Source organism: Leptonychotes weddellii, chromosome 1 (assembly GCF_054177405.1).
Source record: "Leptonychotes weddellii isolate Sample4059 chromosome 1, ASM5417740v2, whole genome shotgun sequence".
NCBI lineage: Eukaryota > Metazoa > Chordata > Mammalia > Carnivora > Phocidae > Leptonychotes > Leptonychotes weddellii.
In genome coordinates this window covers 11,571,661-11,589,412 of record NC_138369.1, presented here as the reverse complement: position 1 = coordinate 11,589,412, position 17,752 = coordinate 11,571,661, and the positions used below count along the sequence as shown (strand labels likewise).

Here is a 17,752-nt window from a genome sequence, read left to right as displayed (position 1 = left end):
AAGATCTTAGGCCAGGAGCTGTGTTTGAAAAGCCCGAGTAGGCTGTCTCCAGCTTGCCACCGACAGTCGGAGGGAATTGTTATAAGCCAGGTGTGGGGATTCAGGCCTTATCCAGAAGAGCTGGCACATCCCTGGGCTTTGGGCACAAATGTTAGGGAGTCTTCTGCCAGAGCTGCTGCCTGCAGAGCCCAGCCTTTCTTCTCCAGGCTGGGTGACCGTGACAAATCATTCCTGAGCCTTAGTGACCTCTTCTATAAAACGAGGATGGTGTCCTCTCTGAGTGCCCACTCCCTGACAGTCACCATGCTGGAAGCCAAGGGCTCAGCCCTACCTATGCACTCACGCATCCATGTTAGGTGAGAAGATGGGGCAGTGTGCATCTCAGACCTTGAGCATGGGTGTCTTTCTTTCTATCCCAAGATGCCCCACCTAGCACACCCAGTGCCCCCACTCGAGTACTCCCCCGCCCCGGGAAGAGGCCCCCTCTCATCAGCAGCCCACCAGGCCAGATGAAGAACTATGTGCATGCCAAGCAGCTACCCGTGGCCAGCCGCCCAAGTGTCTTCCAGTCTCCTGATGAGGATGAGGAGGAAGACTACGAGCAGTGGCTGGAGATCAAAGGTAGGGTGCGGGAGCTGCCACCTTCCTTTGACCACTGCCCCTCCAGCTCCATGGGTGGGACCCATGGTCAGCAGGGAAAGTGTGGCTAGTGGTGGGAGGCCGCTAGCCCTCCAGGCTGAGCCAGGGGCCCGCGTGGGACCCTCCAGGGTTGGGGGGAGTGAAGAAAGGGTGTTGGGGAACAGTGAAAGGGAAGTGTGGAGGGCTATAGACTGTGGACTTTGACCTGGGAGCCGTGGGAAGCATCCTCCGCCCGTGTGGGTTGGTCTCCAGCCAGGGCAGGGGTATTCTCGGAGGAGCATATTCACTTGTGTCTCTCCTTGTCCCAGCATGAGAGAAGGAGCTTCCATGGCTCCCCTGTCTGGGTGCACACTCTCTCAGCCCTCTGAGAACCAGAAGTGCCTCTTCGCATTGCGGGTTATTGTCCCCACCAGTTTGGGCCAGAGGTCCAGGCCCACAGGTTGGAGGGCACGCTTTCCTGCCCAGGGGAAGAACGGTCATTTTTCTTGGAGAGTCAGCCCAGGCCCTGTCGTATAGGAGGGTGGGGGTGGCAGGGGCAGCACCCCCACTGTGGCTAACTCCGCCTGCATTCAGCACGAGGCCTCGGTGCCTCCTGAGCCATGTGCAGGCCTGGGCCACCTCTGCCCCAGACAGGCTGATGCAGTCCCATCACCCCGATGGTGAGGACGGATTGAAATAACCATATAGTTACGCTGTGACAGCCTTCACACTTGTTACTCTCAATGAGGGGGCCGGCTTATGGCCATGCATCTGAGCAGATCAATGGCCAACCTCTGTCAGGATGGAGCCAGGGAAGGGGCTGTTTCCTGAGGCATCACGGCAGCTCTGACAGTACCCTGCTGAGAAGTGATGCTTTACAGGGGGCAGTGAGTGTCTCAAGGGCATTGAGGCCTCTTACGGCCTGCTTTTGACATGGCCTCAGAAGAGCACCTGTGTTGGTAAATGTCAAACAGGTCAGAGTCATTGCCAGGCACTCAGGAAGAGCATAAGGCTTGGGGGAAAGGTGGCTACAGAAAGTTCCTGGGACCTCTTGAGGGTCCTCCTCAGGCCACAGATCCCTGACCTCCCATCCCCCAGCTTCCTGGCAGCCAAGGCAAAAAGGGGAATAAGTTTGGCTGCAGGTTCAGTGTCTAGCCCTATTGCTGAGAGCAGTGAACATTCCTAGGCAGTGGCAGGGAGAAATTTCTCCTGGGAGTTGTCATAAAAGGGACATGAGCTGTAAATTGGCCAACAGATGCCTCAGGAACGGGCCAGCAATAAAATACAAAAGGAAGTTCCATGCGGATCAAAGGGGAGGCTAATACAAATACAAAAAGAACATTTCTATAGCTCTGTTCACTGTAAAGGCCCTGAGGTAATGATTAAGCCTGTTGCGGTGAGCGCCCCTGGCGTGGTCTGGAGACACATTTTCTCCCTCATGGACACCAGGACTTCTTGGAGAAATGGCTGGCTCTAGGTCTGGTCAGGAAGTGTATGAGATGATCCTGGAGCACCCTGTCCCAGCAGATAGCGAGGAGGCCATCAGAGACTCCTGAAGAGGCTCTACCAGCTGCAGAGGGGACAATTGAGCTTCTGTGATGACATTAATTGCAATGGATTGAAACCCACCTGATATGTTTAAAATGGATTGAAACTCACTCGATGTGTTTAAGTCAGAGTTTGTAATGACACTTTAAAAGGAATTTGTCATCTTGGAAGGTGACAGGAAACCAATTTGTTAAACTGAACCCTGGTAAATAAAAGGAATTAAGCATTTCAGAAAAAAAGGGAGACTGGTTATGTTTTCTGACATCTCCCTCCGAGCCTGGGATCGGCTTGGTCTCCCAGAGACTCCCACACTTCCCTCCCGCCCAGTGTGTCTCACGAAGACTGTTTAGACTGCCTTCCCCCTCGTCACAGTGCTTTGTGCTTGGACTCAGGACACCCGACAACCTCCCGCATTTCACCCTCTTCTCCCCCACCCCTCTGTCGTTGTGGTCCATAGAGAGAGTGTGCCTGTTGACTGTGGGGTGTGTGAGTTGAACCCCAGTACTGACAGCCTCCTTAAAGTTTCACCCCCAGAGGGAGCCGAGACTCGGAAAGTGATAGAGAAATTGGCCCGCTTTGTGGCAGAAGGAGGCCCCGAGTTAGAAAAAGTAGCTATGGAGAACTACAAGGATAACCCGGCGTTCTCGTAAGTATTTCTGGGAGGGGAAGGCCACCACTGCTTAATGTTCTTGTCACACAGTAGTACGTGCGTTCTTGTAAAACCCTACTGGTTACTGAGGCTGGTCGGGGTTGGGTGCTTGTTCATGTGGGCCAGACCACTGGTCCGAGTTTCCAAGTGCTTTCTTTCATTCATTCATTCATTCATTCATTTATTTATGAGAGAGAGAGAGAGAGAGAGAATGAGAGACAGAGCATGAGAGGGAGGAGGGTCAGAGGGAGAAGCAGACTCCCTGCGGAACAGGGAGCCCGATGCGGGACTCGATCCCGGGACTCCAGGATCATGACCTGAGCCGAAGGCAGTCGCTTAGCCAACTGAGCCACCCAGGCACCCCCCAAGTGCTTTCTAACTCACACCAGAGGTCGCAGGAGCTCCGGTGTGGTGCAGAGGCTTAATCTTGGGCCTCATCAAGGTGTCTCTGCTCATCAGCTTGCTTTTGTTTCGTTTTTGTTTTTAATGTTTTTAAGATTTTGTTAATTTGAGAGAGAGAGCGCATGCACAAGTGGGCAGAGGGGCAGAAAGAGTGGGAGAAAGAGCCTGACGTGGGGCTTAATCCCAGAATCCTGGGATCATGACCTGAGCTGAAGGCAGATGCTTAACCGACTGAGCCACCCAGGCGCCCCACCAGCTTGCTTTTGCACAACGTTCTTCAGAAGCTGCTTGGGTCAGCCCATCCCCACTGCTCACCCTCCTGTCTATTTTGCAAAACTTCTCTCCAGGTTTTTGCATGATAAGAATAGCAGGGAATTCCTCTACTACAGAAAGAAGGTGGCTGAGATAAGAAAGGAGGCACAGAAGTTGCAGGCATCCTCTCAGAAAGGTAAGTGGGTGGAGGGGGTGGGAGGTTCTGGGGAGGTGTGTGGACAAACCACATCCCATGTGGAACCGGGGTTCTGGGAGGCTCTGGTGCATGGGGTGGTGCCTAGGGCCCAGGTCTGTGCCCTGTCAGGCAGCCAGGGTCACACTGGGAACAGCATTGCCCCTCTTCACCAGTGGTCTGAGGTGAGGGAGAGTCTGAGGGCAAAGGTCAAGGTCATTGTTATGTTCAAGAGTGTTGCTCTGTGCGTGTATATGGAGTGGAGGAGGGAGCACTTGTCTGTTGGTCCTTGGTTATTTAAATAAGTGTTAATGAGCTGCTGCTGCCTGTCTGGCACTGAGAGCCTAAAGACAAATGTGCCTGACTCTTGGGGAGGGGGATAGAGGACAGAAGGGATCAGCTGGTGAACTCCTGATGGGATGAGTATCAGGGGAGGGGGAGATGCTAGCTGGTCTCCAGCCATCATGAAGTAAAATCCCAGCCAGATTATAGTGGGTGGCAGGGGCATCGATGTTTAGGCCAAACACAGGCCACAGAGGTCGGTGTGTTTTGTCTGTCTCCTGCCGCCCTGTGCCCTGACCTTCTCCCCAGGAGAGGAGGGCCAGGCCCACTTCCGTGTGTGACCTGGATGGGCAGCCCCTGGCAGAAAGACTGAGGTGGGGCTCCCATCTCCCCTCCAGCCTGGATCCAGACCTTCTCTCACATTCTGTTCTATGATCTGTGGGGCGGGAAGGGGCAGGGTGCAGGGTGGGGGCAGGGTCTCAAGATATATTGTAATATTAACTCTGGTATTTGGTCCCAGTGCAGTAATCTGATTCCCATTTGCCTGTTTTTCTTTGCATTGTTCCTAAAATAAACCCCTCTTGTTACCCATGGGGTTCTTAGCAGAAATTAGGCTGTTGGGTGTGGTGAGTTGAGCTCAGTACTGACAGCCTGCTTAAAGTTTCACCCCCAGAGGACGAAGAGGCCAAGAACCTTGCAGAAAAGTTGGCCAGGTTCATAGCGGACGGGGGTCCAGAAGTGGAAACCATCGCTCTTCAGAACAACCGCGAGAACCAGGCATTCAGGTAAGAGGGGAACTAAACGGGGAGATGACCCCACACACACCCTAATTGCAGCACCACCACCCCCTGCCCCCAGTGGGCTCAACATATCAGAGTCCCACAATCAGAATGTGGCAGGGTTGGGCCCAGGAGCTCTGACCCCCAAGCCCAGCTCTGCCACCCCATGGGCAACAGGCATGCGGGGACCCTTCGGGTGTTCTGTTTTGGGGTTTTTTGTGTGTTTTTTTGTTTGTTTTTTTAAAGATTTTATTTATTTGACACAGACACAGCGAGAGAGGGAACACAAGCAGGGGGAGTGGGAGAGGGAGAAGCAGGCTTCCCGCGGAGCAGGGAGCCCGATGCAGGGCTCAATCCCAGGACCCTGGGATCATGACCTGAGCCGAAGGCAGACGCTTAATGACTGAGCCACCCAGGCACCCTGGGGTGTCCTGTTTTCAACGGGCCTCATGGAGAAAGTCCCTAGTGCCCCCTGGCTCCCTTTCTAACAGAGATGGCAGCCCTAGGCTAGGAGCAGGCCAGGCTCTTGGGCAGAAACTCCTAGAAGTGTTGTTCACTTTGTGCTTTTGTAGGGTCAGACCTATTCAGTGGGGGAATGGCAGGAAAGTGGGAATGTGGTACCTTAGGCTCTGTGAAGTGGGAACCCTCAGCCTGTACACAGGTTCCACGGAGGGCTTGGGACAAACAGCCTGGCTTCCCTGCTGTCTCCAGCCATGCAGCTACATCCCAGCCCCTCAGGCTGGGTCTGTGTTTACCTTTTCACAAGTTGGGTGGGTTCAGCACCTCCTCTTTGCTAGAGGGAGGTTATTGGGGGGCAGGGTGTTGGAGTGGGGGCTGGGCAGTCACTGCTGCTGGGTAGGGACCAGCAGGGGCTATGAGATGGATACTGAAGTTGATGTGGGGATGATGCACCCGTGAGGATGTTTTTGGCCATGAATAACAAAATTCTGACTGAGGAAGCGAGGAGATGTGATGGCATGTGTAACAAGAAGTCCAGGAGCAGCAGTCTGGGCTAGTTGAGTCAGTGGCTATAGATGCCACTGGGCACTCAAGACGAAGGAAGCAGGAGTGAAGCAGCAGAGATCCGAGTGCCGCGCCAATGTGGCTGGCGTGCAGGGCGAGTGTCAGCATGCAGTGTCCCTGGGCCTTGGAGCCAGGCAGGGCCAGGTCCCAGAGGGCAGGTGTTCACTGACAGCCTTTGGAGGGTCCACATAGAGAGTGACAGGGTAAAGTGTGCTTCCAAGGTCACTGGCCACAGCTGTAAGGGGGGACAGGCCCACCAGGTCAAAGCAGACAGGCAGAGGAGAAACATGGCGGAGGGGCAGTGCTGATAAAACCGTGGGGACTAGGGGAGGGAGGGCCGAGGCTCAGTGACTCGGTGGACGAGGGCAGGGAGACGGCTGCTGGGGAGTTCAGGGATCCGTGTATGTGGTACCTGGGCAGCCAGGAGCCCTCATGGGGGCCATGGGGTGTTTGGGTCTGGAGTTCAAGAGAGGGGTCTGCCTGGTCTAGAGATCCACCTGAGATCTCCTCACAACATCGTGATACCGGCCACCACTCCACCACCCAAATCAGCATTGACTTAATATTTTACTTTAAGTCACTGCATTTTTTTTTTTTAACTCTGTTTACCTAAGTAAGTTTATTTAAGGACCTTTAATTTGCCGTCACTCGTCGTAAGTAGAACTGACTATGAAAAGATCTATGGTAGGTAAAGCGGGCAAGGTTATAGATTTCTGTCAAGGCTGTGAGCCCAGCCTGCTCTCCTGGGTCAGGGAGGTCCAGGACCCAGCAGCACTGGCCGAGCCTTCCCCCTGGGGTCAGGACTGAGAGACGCTCTTGGCATAGGCAGCTCTGGGTCCTCTGTGGGGCTTCACTGGTGGTTGCCCAGCTTGTTGGGTGTTACTGTGATGAGGCCAGAGGGAAGAAGGGGTGCCAGGGCAAAGGCAGAGCCTGGGGTCCCTGGTGGGGAAGGGGCTAAAGGTGAGCAGCATGATCTGTTTAATCTCCGCATGGAGACAGGTGTGAGGCAGTTTTTTTCACCGTCCAAATGTAATAGGAACTGCTCGTGTGTTTGCCTCTCTTGGCCCTTTCCTGCCCTCCTGATTCCTCACATGGGCCGGGCACACCCCAGCGGCTCTGTTTTGGGAAACAATCTGTAACAATGGCTTATCTATAAAGAAACTGGAAACACCCATTCCTTTGACTGGTCATCCCACTTCTGTGATGCCATCCCCAGAAATGTTAAATACAGCATCATCCCTAATCTTGAAAAATGAGTCACAAATTGAACGTCCAGCCTCAGTGGGCTAAATTCTTTTTTTTCTTTTTTAAAGATTTTATTTATTTATTTATTTGACAGAGAGAGAGGGAAAGAGAGCACGCGCGCACAAGCAGGGTGAGAGGCAGAGGGAGAGGGAGAAGCAGGCCCCCTGCTCAGCAGGGAGCCCAATGTGGGACCCGATCCCAGGACTCTGGGATCATGACCCGAGCCGAAGGCAGACGCTTAACAACGGAGCCACCCAGGCGTCCCTCAGTGGGCTAAATTCTTAATAACTGCATCTCCTCAGTGGGATTGCGGCCATCAGATCAGTTAGGTGAAGGTGTAGCACAAGCTCAGCATCCACCATGAGCCACGTAGCACTTGAACCTGTCACCCGGGCGAGCCACGTTGTTCTTTTCTAGCCCTGTTGCTGGCCTCTTTCTTACAGGGGACGAAACTGAGGCAGAGATCAGCGGGAGGAGGTGCCTTCACCACCATACTCCATGCCATTTTAACAGGAAAGTCTTATGTTGTCAAGTTAAAAAATCTTTTAAATCAGAATATAGAAACCAGATAGCCTTAAATTCGTATTCGACCCTTCCTGGTTGCCAAGCGTCTTTTTTCACATCCAGCCAACTTTTCCCTTCCCTCTTAGAAAATTTTTTTGCTTTTGTCTCTTAACTTTTTTTTTTTAAGATTTTATTTATTTATTTGAGAGAGAGAGAGAGAGAGCAAGAGCCGGTGGAGAGGCAGAGGGAGAGGCAGACTTCCCCGCGGAGCAGGGAGCCCGATGTGGGGCTCGATCCCAGGACCCTGGGATCATGACCTGAGCCGAAGGCAGACCCTTAACCGACTGAGCCACCCCGGCTCCCCTCTCTCAACTTTTTCTTTTCTTTTTTTTTTTAATAATATTTATTTATTTGACAGAGAGAGAGCACAGGCCGGCGGAGTAGCAGGAAGAGGGAGAAGCAGACTCCCTGCTGAACAGGGAGCCTGATGTGGGGCTCGATCCCAGGACCTGAAGATCATGACCTGAGCCGAAGGCAGTCGCTTAACCAACTGAGCTACCCAGGCACCCCTCTCTTAACTTTTTTTAAGATGTCATTTTTGTTTAGGGCAGTTTTAGGTTCACACAAAATTGAAGGGAAGGTACAGAGATTTCTCACATGCCCCTGCCTCTACACATGCACAGCCTCCCCTATTATCAACATTCCCCACTAGAGTAGTACAGTTGATGAAGCTACTTTGATATTTCATAATCCCCCAGACTCCACAGTTAACTTTAGGGTTCACTCTTGGCGTTGTACCTTCTGTGAGTTTGGACAAATATACAATGACATGTATCCATCATTATGGCGTCATATAAAGTATTCTTGTTGCCCTAAAATCACCCATATTCCACATATTCATCCCTTCTTCCTCCCCAACTCCTGGCAACCACTGATCTTTTTACCGATTCCATAGTTTGCCTTTTCCAAAATGTTATATAATTGGAGTCATATAGTATGTAGTCTTTTCAGATTGGCTTCTTTGGCTTGGGTTTAAGACTGATTCTTCCATGTCTTTATATGGCTTGACAGTTCATTTCTTTTTAGCACTGAATAATATTCCATTGTCTGGATGTCCCACAGTTTATTCATTTAGCTACAGCAGAACATCTTGGTTGCTTCCAAATTTTGGCGATTGTGAAGGAAACTGCTATAAACATCTGTGTGCAGGGTTTTGTAGGGACATAAGTTTTCAACTCTTGAGTAAATACCAAGAAACGTGATTGTTGGATCACATGGTACGTTTAGTTTTGTGAGAAACTGCCAAACTGTCTTCCAAAGTGGCTGTATCATTTGCATTTCCCTCTGCAGTGAGTGAGAGTTCCTATTGCTCCACCTGCTCGCCAACATTTGATGTTCTCAGTGTTCTGGATTTTGGCCATTCTAATGCATGTGTAGTGGTATCTCAGTGTTGTTTTAATTTCCATTTTCTTGATGACATATGTTGTGGAACATCTTTCTATATGCTTATTTGCCATCTGTGTATCATCGGCTCATTTTTTAATTGGGTTATTTGTTTTCTTATTGTTGAGTTTTAAGAGTTCTTTGTATATTTTGGATCATAGTCCTTTTATCAAATGTGTCTTTTGCAAATATTATCTCCCAGTTAGTGGTGTATCTTCTCTTGATAGTGTGGCTTTTGCACAGCAGAAGTTTTCAATTTTAGGGGTACCTAGGTGGTTCAGTCGGTTGAGCATCTGCCTTCAGCTCAGATCATGATCCTGGAGTCCTCCAAATCGGGCTCTTTGCTTAGCGGGGAGCCTGCTTCTCCCTGTCCCTCTGCCTGTCACACCACCTGTTTGTGCTCTCTCTCTCAAATAAATAAATCTTTAAAAGAAATAAATTTTAATGAAGTCCAGCTTATCAGTGGCTTTCATGATTGTGCCTTGAGTCTCTCTAAAAAGTCATCACCATCCATGAAGTCATCTAGATTTTCTCCTGTGTTATCTTCTAGGAGCCTTATAGCCTTGCATTTTACATTTAAATCTATGATCCATTTTTAGTTAATTTTTGTGAAGGGTGTGAGATTCTGTGTCTAGATTCTTTTTTTTTTTGCATGTGGATGTCCAGTCCCCCAGTACCATTTGTTGAAAAGAATGTCTTTGCTCCTTTGTCAATGATCAGTTGACCATGTTTATATGGGTTTATTTCTGGGCCCTTTGTTCTATTGATCCGTTTGTCTATTCTTTCACTAATACCGCACTGCCTTGATACTGTAGCTTACAGTAAGCCTTGAAATCTGGTCATGTCAGTCTTCCAACTTTGTTCTTGTTCAATATTGTGTTGGCTATTAATGGGTCTTTTGTGCCTGTATAAGCTTTAGAATCAGTCAATATCCACAAAATAACTTGGGATTTTGACTCAGATGGCACTGAATCTGTAAATCAAGTTAGAAAGAAGCAACATCTTGACAATATTGAGTTTTCCTATCTATAATCAAGGAATATCTCTCCAGTTATTTAGTTCTTTGAATGCATTCATCAGAGTTGTGTAGTTTTCCTTATATAGAATCTGTTCATATTTTGTAGACTTATACCTAAATACTACATTTTTTTGTGTACTAATGTAAATGGTATTGTGTTTTTAATTTCAAATCCACTTGTTCATTCCTGGAATATAGGAAACCAGGTGACTTTTGTATATTAACCTTGTATCTTGTAGCCTTGTTACAATCACGTATTAGTTCCAGGAGTTTTTTAATCAGTTTTTTCCTGTATAGATGATCATGTTATTTGTGAGCAGAGACAGTTTTATTTCTTCTTTCTGAGTATACTTGCTCTTACCTTTTCTTATTGCATTAGCTAAGACTTCTAGTACAGTGTTGAAACTCACTGGTGAGGTGGGATATTCTGGCCTTGTTTCCATTCTTAGTGGGAAAACTTCTGGTTTTCTCACTATTAAGTATGATGTAAGCTGTAGGGTTTTTTTGTAGATACTCTTTTTATCAGTTAAAGTTCTCTTATGTTCCTAGTTTACTGAGTATTTTTATCATGAATGGGTGTTGGGTTTTGTCAAAGGCTTTTTCTGCAGCCATTGATATAATTATGTGATTTTTCTTTTTTAACTTATTGTTGTGATGGATTGCCCTTTTTTTTTATAATGAAAGATCACAGTGTTTATTCACTTTCATTCCTTCTACTGAGATCAACAACAGGTTCAAACTAGAGGCTCAGAAAAAGTTTGAGAAAAAAAATGCCTTATTCCCTTGTTTCTCGCAGATGTGATATATCCTCACCTCATCCACTTTCCTTAGGCACTACCTCTTAAGGCTTGCTGATCTTCTTTCTTTCTTTCTTTTTTTTGCCTGGAATAAATCCCACTCTGTATAATTCTTTAAAATTAAAAAAAATGTTAATCGAAGTATAGTTGACATATAATACATAGTTTCAGGTGTACGACATAGTGATTTGACAATTATATAACATCACGAAATGCTCACGATGAGAAGGGTAGTTACCACGTGTTACCACACAAAGTTATTATACTATTATTGACTCTATTTCCTATGCTATATTTTTCATCCCCATGACTTATTTATGACTGGAAGTTTGTACCTCTTAATCTTCACGTATATCGTCTGTCCCCCCATCCCCCTATAATTCTTATACATTTCTGGATTTAGTTTGCTAATACTTGGTTGAGAGTTTTCCCATCTATGTTCATGAGAGATATTGGTCTGTAGTTTTCTTGTGATATCTTTGTTTGGTTTTGGTATTAGGGTTATTGGATGAGTTAGGAAGTATTCTTTCTTCTGTCCTCTGAAAGGGATTGTAGAGAATTGATATAATTTTTTCCTTAAATATTTGGTAGAATTCACCAGTGAACTCCTAGGCCTAGTGCTTTCTGTTTTTGAAAGGTTGTTACTTACTCAGTTTCTTTTTTTTTTTTTTTTTTAAGATTTTATTTTTAAGTAATCTCTGCACCCAATGTGGGGCTCGAACCCACAACCCCAAGATCAAGAGTCACATGCTCTACTGACTGAGCCAACTAGGCATTGCACTCCATTTCTTTAATAGAAGTAGATCTGTTCACACTGTCTACCTCTAGGGTGAAGAAGTACGAAGGAGGGCAGAGGAGATGCCACCATCTCCCTGTCCTTCTATCCCATCTTAGGTACTGATGTTAGCTGGGCTGGGGTCCTTCTGCCCCTTTCTGGCTCTCATGTAGACACATAGAAAACCGTCAGTGTTTCTTTCTCCTGTCTTTCTTGTATGAAAAGAATTTACAGCATCCTTGAGCCTGCACATTGCTTTCACAGCAGAGCATTATGCTGTGACCAGAACCTCAAGATCCATGAGTGCAGGTCTAGCCCCTCCTGTCGAGACCTTGTGTAGCTCATGCTGTGCACAGGTTTTGCTTCATGGAGCTGAGCTGTGACTCTTCTGTCTGGTGTGGACCACAGAGGTGGGACTGTCAGCTCAAGACATGCATAATCTGATAGATGCTGGGCAGGTACAGAGGGAGCCATAGTTTCTGCCAGCTCTGAACCCAGCCCCACCTGCTTCACACTTGGGACTGGCGTTGGTGGGGAAAGACCAGGGGCACCCTCAACTTCCAGTGAGGTGGGGGCTTTTGCCCTTCACTTGGAGTCCAGTCCCTGTTCATTCCGATGTCCAGTGTTTCTGTTTTGCCTCCATTTGCTATTGATGTCTCTCAAGGGTACATCAGAGAGAAGCACAGATTTTCCAAGCTGTCAGGTTTGGGACAAATCCTGCCCTTTCTGGCACCAGGTATCTCTCCCAACTCAGGATTTCTTGGTTTGAAGGCACCAGTGTGCTCATCTAGAACAGCAGGGGAAGAAGCCTTGCAGAGCCTGGGGAGGTCTGACAGAGCCCACCCCTTTTTCCTTTGAAGCAGGGAGTCAAATATGTTGTGATGGGTGCCTCATAGAGATGGTATAGGGACTTAGAGTGACCAGTGGCTCACAGGAATGGCATGGTAACAAGCATGAGCACATCACACTATTCCTCAAGCTTGGGCCACCAGAGCCAGAAGCCACTGAAGTCTGGCAGTGCGGGAGGTCATGGTGGAGACCTCAACCCTCCTATGACCCTGGCTAACCTGGACACATGCACAAGGCCCAAGCTGCTCCTGTCCAGAGTCAGGCAGGGGGCTTGGGCCCAGCTAACGGTGTGCCCCCCCCCCAACTCTTCTTTGCAGCTTTCTATATGAACCCAACAGCCAGGGGTACAAATACTACCGACAGAAGCTGGAAGAGTTCCGGAAAGCTAAGGCTGGCCCCACAGGCACTCTCATGGCACCTGACCTCAGCCTGAAACGCAAATCCCCTCCTGAGACCCCATCGGGGTCCTTGCCCCCAGCTGCTGCCTGCCCTGCCTCATCTGCCCCCTCGCCTGCAGTCACCCCAGCTCCAGCCATCCCTGGGAAGCCAACCACCACAGCCACTGTGAAAAAGAAGCGGAAGAGCCGGTGGGGGCCTGAAGAGGACAAGGTGGAACTCCCACCCGCCGAGCTGGTACAGAGGGATGTAGACGCCTCTCCTTCACCTCTGTCAGGTGCGCTGACCCCCTTCCCCCACCTCTGTCAGGATAGCCTGGCTTCTTTCACTCAGATAGTGTTTCCACGCTTCATCTGTGTTGTAGCATATGTCAGAGTTTCATTCCTTATGGCTGAATGATATTCCATTTCACGGATGGACTACACTGTTTATCCATTAATCAGTTGACGAACACGTGGGTTTTTCCACCTTTTGGCAACTGTAAATAGTGCTGTTGTGAACATTGGTCTACAAGTACTATTTGAATCCTTGATTTTGATTCTCTTGGGCCTATACCTAGGAGTGGAATCACTGGGTCGTATGGTAATTCTGTTTAACTTTTTGAGGAACCACCAAACTATTTTCTACAGCAGCTGCACCATTTGATAGTCCCACCAGCAGTGCACAAGGGTTCCCATTTCTCCACATCCTTGCCTTTTTTTTTTTTTTAAAGATTTTATTTATTTATTTGAGACAGAGAGAGAGATCACATGAGAGGGGGGGAGGGTCAGAGGGAGAAGCAGACTCCCTGCTGAGCAGGGAGCCCGATGCGGGACTCGATCCCGGGACTCCAGGATCACTACCTGAGCCGAAGGCAGTCGCTTAACCAACTGAGCCACCCAGGTGCCCCCTTGCCTTTATATAATAGCCATCCCAGCAGGTGTAAAGTGGAGTCACGTTGTAGTTTTGAATTGTGTTTCCCTAATGTCTGATGGTATTGAGCATCTTTCATGTGCTAATTGGTCATTTGTATAGCTTATTTGGAGAAATGTCTATTTTAGTCCTTTGCCCACTTTTAAATTGGGCTGTCTTTGTTGTTGAGTTGTAGGAGTTCTTTATATATTCTGGATAGTAACCTCCTATTCAGATACATGGTTTGCAAATACATCCTCTCATTCTGTGGATTGTCTTTTTATTCTCTTGATGGTGTCCTTTGATGCACAGAAGTTTTAAATTTTGACTAAGTTCCATTTATTTTTTCTTTTGTTGCCTGTGCTTTTGGTTTCATTTATGAAACCATAGCTAAATTCAAGGTCATGAAGATTTGCCCCAATGTTCTAAGTTTTTTATAGTTTTGGGACTTTTGATCTATATTGAGGCAATTTTTATATATGATATAAGCTAAGGATCCAACTTACTCTCTTGCGTTTGGAGATCCAGTTTTCCCAGCCCCATTTGTTGAAGAGACTTTTCTTTCCCCATTGAATGGTCTTGAAACCCTTGTCAAAAATCAGTTGTCCTTAGATGTAAGGGTTTATTTCTGGGCTCTCTATTCTGTTATACTGGTTTGTATGTCTGTCCTTAGGTCAGTACCAACTGTTTTGATTACTGTAGCTCTGTAGTAAGTTTTGAAATTGGGAGTGTGAGTCTTCCAACTTTTTCTTTTTCAAGCTTTGGCTATTGAGGGTCTTGAATTTTCAGATGGGCTTCTCCATTTCTGCAAAAACACTGTTGGGATTTTGATAGGGGTTGCCTTGAGTCTATAGATTGCTTTGGGCAGTATGGACACGATAACAATACTTAAGTCTTCCTTACAACAACAACAACAACAACAACAACCAGTCTTCCAGACTGAACACAGGATATCTTTCCATTTATTTAGATCTTTAATTTCTTTCAACATGTTTTGTAGTTTTCATTGTACATGTCTGACACTTCCTTGGTTAAATTTGTTCCTAAGTGATTTTTTTTTTTCCTGAGGCTATTGTCAACGGAATTGCTTTTTAAATTTTCGTTTAGGATTGTTTGTTGCTAATGTATAGAAATAAAACTGATTTTTGCATGTTGATGTTGGATCCTCCCAACTTCGCTGAATTCACTTATTAGCTCTGACAGTCTTTTGGTGGATTCTGTAGGTTTTCCTGTGTGTATAATTATGATCATGTCGTCTGCAAGTAGAGATAATTCTACTTCTTGTTTTCCACGTGGGATGCCTCTTATTTCTTTTTCTTGCCTAATTGCTCTAGTTAGCATTTCCAGTACTAAGTTGAATAGAGGTGGGGAAAATGGGCATCCTTGACTTGTTCTGATCTTAGGGGGAATGTTTTCAGTCTTTTACTATCGAGTATGATGTAAGAAAGGAAGTTCCTTTCTGTTCCTAGTTTATTGAATGTTTTTATCATGGAGGGGTATTAGATTTTGTCACATGCTTTCTCTGTATCAGTTGAAATGATTGGATGGGTTTTTTCCTTCAGTCTGTTAATGTGGTGTATTACATTGGTTAATTTTCTTATATTGAACCATGTGATATTGTGGTTTATTAGAAATACATATTTGGCCATTCAGATGACCAAAATAATATTTCTCATATGTATTTGGTCTTTGTTCACAGTTCCTGGCTCACAGTTCCTCCCAAAGCCCTTGGAATTTCCTGAGTGATAAGAGCAGTGGGAGCATCTTTTGTTGTATTATTTGGTCTCCGTCCTCAGTTCATGAAAATGCTTCAGAGCCATAAAGGTGAAATGGGGGTCTTGTTGTTTATAATAAGCCCCTTTCCACCACAAGTGGGTTTATGTTACTGAGGTGACTTTTGGAAAGCACCTAAGGATGGGGGTTGGTGGCCAGGGGATCCAACCATGAATAGAGGGTTGGAACTTTCTGTCCCACCTCCTAGTTTCCAGGGAGGGGAGAGGGGCTGGAGGTTGAATCAGTCAACAGCAGCTAGTGATTTTATCAATCATGCCTATGTGGTGAAGTCTCCATAAAAACCCAAAGAGACAGGGTTCAGAGAGCTTCCGGGTTGGTGAACACACGGAGGTTCAGGGAGAGTGGAGGTTCTCGAGAGAGCATAGAAGCTCTGGGCGCTTTCCCCAAACCTTGCCCAGGGCATCTTTTCCATCTGGCTTTCCTAACTTATATCCATTTATAATATGTAAGTAAAGCAGTAACCTGGTAAGTAAAATGTTTTTCTGAGTTGTGTGAGCCAGTATAGTAAATTAATTGAACCCAGGAGGGGGATCATTGGAACCTCTGATCTACAGCCAGTCAGCAGCATGGGTGATGACTTGGGCTTATATAGTTGGTGACTAAAGTTGGCTGGGGAGGCGGGGGGAGCAGTCTTATAAGACTGACCCCTTAACCCATGGAATCCTATGCTACCTTCTGGTGGGTAGTGTTAGAACTGAGTTGGCCTATTGGACACCCAGCAGGTGTCTGAGAATTGCTCGTTGGTGTGGGGAACTTCCCTCCACCCACACACACACTTTGGAATTGGTACCAGCACTCTATTTAAACCACCTGTGCATATCTGGGATAAACCCCACTTGGTCATGGTGAATAATCCTTTTAGCATGCTATTATATTCAGTTTGCTGGTATTTTGTTGTGTATGTCTGCATCTATATTCATAAGGAATGTTGGTCTATGGTTTTCTTGTGTCTTTGTCAGCTTTTGGTATCAGGGTAATACTAGTGTTATGGAATGAGTTAGGAAATATTCTCTCCAGTTTTTTGGAAGAGTTTGAGAAGAATTATTAGCATTAATTGTTCTTTTAAATGGTTGGTAGAATTTAGCAGTAATGCCATCTGGTTCTGGGCTTTTCTTTGTTGGGAGGTTTTTTGTTTTGTTTTGTTTTTGTTTTTAAAGATTTTATTTATTTATTTATTTATAAGACAGAGAGAGACTCAGAGAGAGAGGGAACACAAGCAGGGGGAGTCGGAGAGGGAGAAGCAGACTTCCCGCCGAGCATGGAGACCGATGTGGGGCTCGATCCCAGGACCCTGGGATCATGACCTGAGCCGAAGGCAGACGCTTAACGACTGAGCCACCCAGGCGCCCTTGTTGGGAGGTTTTTGATTGCTGATTCAATCTCCTTCCTTGCTATAAGTCTGTTTAGGTTTTCTCTTCCTTCTTGAGTTAGTTTTGGTGGTTTATACATTTCTAGGAATTGGTTCACTTCATCTAGGTTATCCAAGTTGTTGGCTTAACAGGTGTTCATAGTAATCTTTTACAGTTCCTTTTTATTTCTGTAAAGTCATTCGTAATATCCCCTCTTTCATTTCTGATTTTAATGAGTCTTTTCTTTTTTTCCTTAGGCAGTCTGTCTAAAGGTATGTCAATTTTGTTGATCTTTTCAAAAAACCAACTTTTGGTTTCGTGGATTTTCTATATTATATTTCTATTCCCTATGTGTTATATCTTCATTCTGTTATTTATTTCCTTCCCTCTGCTAGCTCTGGAATTAGTTTGCTTTTCTTTTTCTAGTTCTTTAAGGTGTACGGTTAGGTTATTGATTGGAGATAATTCCTTTTAATTATGTGCAGTTATAGCTGTACATTTCTCTTGTAGCACTGCTTTTGATCAGTCCCATCAGTTTAGCTGTCTTGTGCTTTCGTGTTCCTTCATCTCTTAAATTTTTCTAATCTCTCTTGGTGATTTCCTCTTTGATCCATTGATTGTTTAAGAGTGTTTAATTTCCATATATTTGTGAGTTTTCCAATTTTCCTTCTGTTACTGATTTCTAGTTTCATTCCATTGTGAACAAAAAAGATACTTGGTATGAATTCAGTCTTTTAAAATTGATTAAAACTCGTTTTTATAGCCTCACATGTAATCTATCCTGGAGAATGTTCCATGTGCACTGTATTCTGCCATTGTTGGGTTGCATGTTCTGTATGCGTCTGTTAGGTCTCACTGGTTCTAGTGTTTAATCTTCTATATCCTTACTGATTTTCTATCTAGATACCTGTCCCTAATTAAAAATGGGTCAGTGAAGTCTCCAGT

General features: G+C 46.4%; 1 protein-coding gene across 1 annotated transcript in view; it reads left to right on the top strand.

Annotated features, from left to right (window-relative positions):
* SUGP1 (SURP and G-patch domain containing 1) overlaps positions 1-17,752 on the top strand; it is a 31,997-nt gene that overhangs the window by 8,917 nt on the left and 5,328 nt on the right. Inside the window, exons 4-8 of the mRNA XM_081816166.1 lie at positions 421-621; positions 2,689-2,812; positions 3,565-3,665; positions 4,606-4,729; positions 12,695-13,050. Coding sequence (XP_081672292.1) covers positions 421-621; positions 2,689-2,812; positions 3,565-3,665; positions 4,606-4,729; positions 12,695-13,050 — 906 coding nt within the window. The remainder of the gene's footprint in view (positions 1-420; positions 622-2,688; positions 2,813-3,564; positions 3,666-4,605; positions 4,730-12,694; positions 13,051-17,752) is intronic.